The 3226-nt window shown below is 35.2% G+C and overlaps 1 protein-coding gene across 1 annotated transcript; it reads left to right on the top strand.

Moving 5' to 3' along the window:
* The first annotated feature begins 426 nt into the window (after nucleotides 1–426).
* LOC104214117 (glucan endo-1,3-beta-glucosidase 12) lies at nucleotides 427–2919 on the top strand. Its single transcript, XM_009763741.2, has 3 exons — nucleotides 427–561; nucleotides 685–1755; nucleotides 2607–2919. The coding sequence occupies exons 1-3, from the start codon at nucleotides 516–518 to the stop codon at nucleotides 2636–2638; spliced, it is 1149 nt and encodes a 382-aa protein (XP_009762043.1). The 5' UTR covers nucleotides 427–515; the 3' UTR covers nucleotides 2639–2919.
* Nucleotides 2920–3226: the final 307 nt, after the last annotated feature.

Below are 3226 nucleotides of genomic sequence, written 5' to 3'. Positions count from 1 at the left end.
ACTCATACTCCATAGTCCATATTATACCTATGTACTTTTGGGCCCGGTTACTCCGTTCTTTTACTGAAGACGACATCGTTTTACTGAACCTCTTGACTCTTGTACCGATGGTCTAAAAGCAGAGCAGAAACAACAGCTGGATGCCTGCAAGGAAAGCAACTTCTTTCTCTAGCTTTGCATTGTACCCCATTTGATTGCTCTTTGTGTCTGTTTTGGGTCTCTGTGTTAACAGTAAAAGATTAATTACCATACCCCAAATGGGTTTTCTCTCCTTTCACATATTTTTTCCTCTATAATTCACTAACCATCCACTTTGGTACTACCATTCAAAACACAGATTCCAAAAACTGCTACAAGACAATAAGCCAAAGGACAATAAACTGTGAGACTTGTACCTCTACAATAGTACCTTTTTTGCCTCTCCAGCTTTTTCTATTCAAAACTCACAAGATTTCAGCCAATTCTAACACTCTAACCAACCTCATTTCCTTCATTCTGTATTTCCTCTCTAGAAAATGTTTAAACCCTGGTGTTTTTTCCTTCTTTATTTTGCTTTAAATGGTATGTAAATGATCTTCAACTACTACCAAAATCTTGTCTTTACATTGTTTATTTGTTTCTTTCTTTATGTATTTTTCTTCTTTGACTTCAAGTTCTAAGTTTCTACATTAATTAATTTTGCAGCTGCAGTTGGTCTAAGTGACTCAAATCTTGTGCAACTACAGAGTTTCCCAAACACTGGCAATTCTATTGCAGTTTCTTTGCCTATTGAAGACCTTAAAAAGGTCTACAACAGTGTTCTTGAAGCTGAAAAGTGGCTAAGGACTAGTGTTCTAGCTCATTATCCAGCTACTAACATTACCACTATTCTTGTTGGTCACACTCTTTTGTGCAATGAAGAACAAGAAAACAAAGTGAGCTTAATCTTGCCTTCAATCAAGAACATTTACTACTCTCTTACTAGGTGGGGTTTGCATACTGAAATCAAAGTCTCTACTTCTTTTTCTTCCAACTGTTTGGACCAAGATTCTGAAAAACATGTTAAACCTCTCCTTCACTTCTTTCAACAAGTTAATGCACCCTATATTGTGAGCTTAACAAGAAGTTTGGATGAAAAGGTTGAAACTTTGCTGAATAGTCATATAGAGTCTATTAAAAAGGTGGCAAATTTTAGCCTAAACAAGATTTTCTTGACAAGTGAGAACCTAAAACAAACAAGACCCTTAAGTAGAAAGCTCTCAGTTCTTGACTCAAAATACACTATCCCTAAAAGGCCAACCCCATTAGCCCCAAATCATGAATTTTCATCTCCAGCCTTTGCTGCTAACAGCCCACTTCCTCCATTGATAGGAACCATTTCACCACCACCATTATCTCTTCCTTTTGCTCCTGAAATGCCTCCAGTTTTCAATCCTATAAGTCCTTTTAATGGACCCCACTTGCCACCTTGTATTCCATCTCATGGTGGTGGGGCCCATGAAGCAGCTCCACCATCAACAGGGGTGCATAGTAGTGGACTATGGTGTGTAGCTAAGCCAAGTGTTCCACCTGAGACTTTGCAAGAAGCTTTAGACTATGCTTGTGGTGAAGGAGGTGCTGATTGTGAAGCTATTAGTCCAACTGGAAACTGTTATTCCCCTGATACTGTTGTGGCTCATGCTTCTTATGCTTTCAATAGTTATTGGCAGAGAACTAAAAGTAATGGTGGAAGTTGTGGATTTGGTGGAACAGCTATGCTTATCAACTCTGACCCAAGTAAGCACTTTCTTCAATTTATCCCTACTTTGAAAAATTGTTTGAAGTTGTTTGGTTCAAATGCTAGTTATGACAGGATTATAATGCAATGATTATTCATACATGGACAATAATAAAAAAACTGTATTATACTACTATGAATAATGTAAGAACTCTCATGCAAGAGATGTCAGGTAGGGATTAGCTACTTTAAATATGTTATCTTCATATTGGTAATTCTACATATTTTTAGCTTTAAGAAATACCTAGATTCCTCCTTGAGGGTCTGTTTGGTACGATGGATAAACATGGGATTAACATTTATTACTGCCATGTCCTTTGTTTGGTTATTAATCATAGGATAAGTATCCCACAATTAGAAATAATACTGGGATAATTAATCCCAAGATAAAGCAGTAAAATTGACAATTCCAGAATTAATACAAAATACCAAACAGTCAATAAGAAATAATACCAAGATAACTAATTGTCGTATAACTAATCCCAATATAACTTCTTTTCAAACCAAAAGACCCTATAATGTAATGCGGATTATAACCAAACATTGCATTAGTTACACGAGGTTATTTTTTCTTATACGGCCAATCAAAACATGCATTACTTATGTGGTACAGTAATAATTTTCCTGATGCCTCCAAACAAACAATGTAAATTTTACGCTGGAGTTTATATTGGAATTATTTTTTCTAACCCCTCCAACCAAACATTCCTTAATTTCCTCTTAGATATTTTAGGCCTAAACTAAATCTTTTACAGATAGAAGATAAAGATTTATGATTTGTATTGCTGTATTTCTCTGAATAAGGATCAATGAGAAGATGAATGAACATTTTTAGTATATGTTATTGCAGGCTATCTCCACTGTCGATTCATTCTTGCATGATAAGATGAATTGGAACTTGGGATGCAAATTACTTGGAATGAAGCTGCTGCCACGAAGAGAATAGGGATCAAAGGTTAAATATTGTTTTTGGTGTTAGCTCTAGTATAGCTTTGTAGGCGTTAGGAATTTGCTTTTATGTCTCAAACTAGGAAGTTAGGAGTTTAGGGGAGCCTATGGCACTACCAAACTCTTTGTTTTGTGACTTCCATTTTCATATTGCACTCATACTAAGCTAATCTTTATTATTTATAGTTTAATATTAACTAGACATCATATGCTAATTACATAGTAACAAATTAACAAGTGAAAAAGTTGATATATCAATGAAGACATGCCATATTTTCCCATATTCTATGACCAAAATCAAAGCCCGTGGTCCAAGATTCCAAAATCAATGACATTCTTTTTGTGATTTCAAATACTTGTTTGTTTTAAAACTCAACCATATATTCTCCAAACGCCTAGTAGATAATATTTTTTTATTTTAACTACGTTTGCTCTTTTTTTTCCAACTTCAATCAAATATTATCTTTCGGAAAAGAAAGCAAAAGCGATTCCCGTAGTAGTAGCGAGCGAAATGAGAACAAC

The sequence above is a fragment of the Nicotiana sylvestris genome, chromosome 9 (assembly GCF_000393655.2).
Source record: "Nicotiana sylvestris chromosome 9, ASM39365v2, whole genome shotgun sequence".
NCBI classification, from domain to species: Eukaryota; Viridiplantae; Streptophyta; class Magnoliopsida; order Solanales; family Solanaceae; genus Nicotiana; species Nicotiana sylvestris.
The sequence above is the reverse complement of the archived record's forward strand: the minus strand, read 5'-3'. Positions and strand labels throughout refer to the sequence as shown.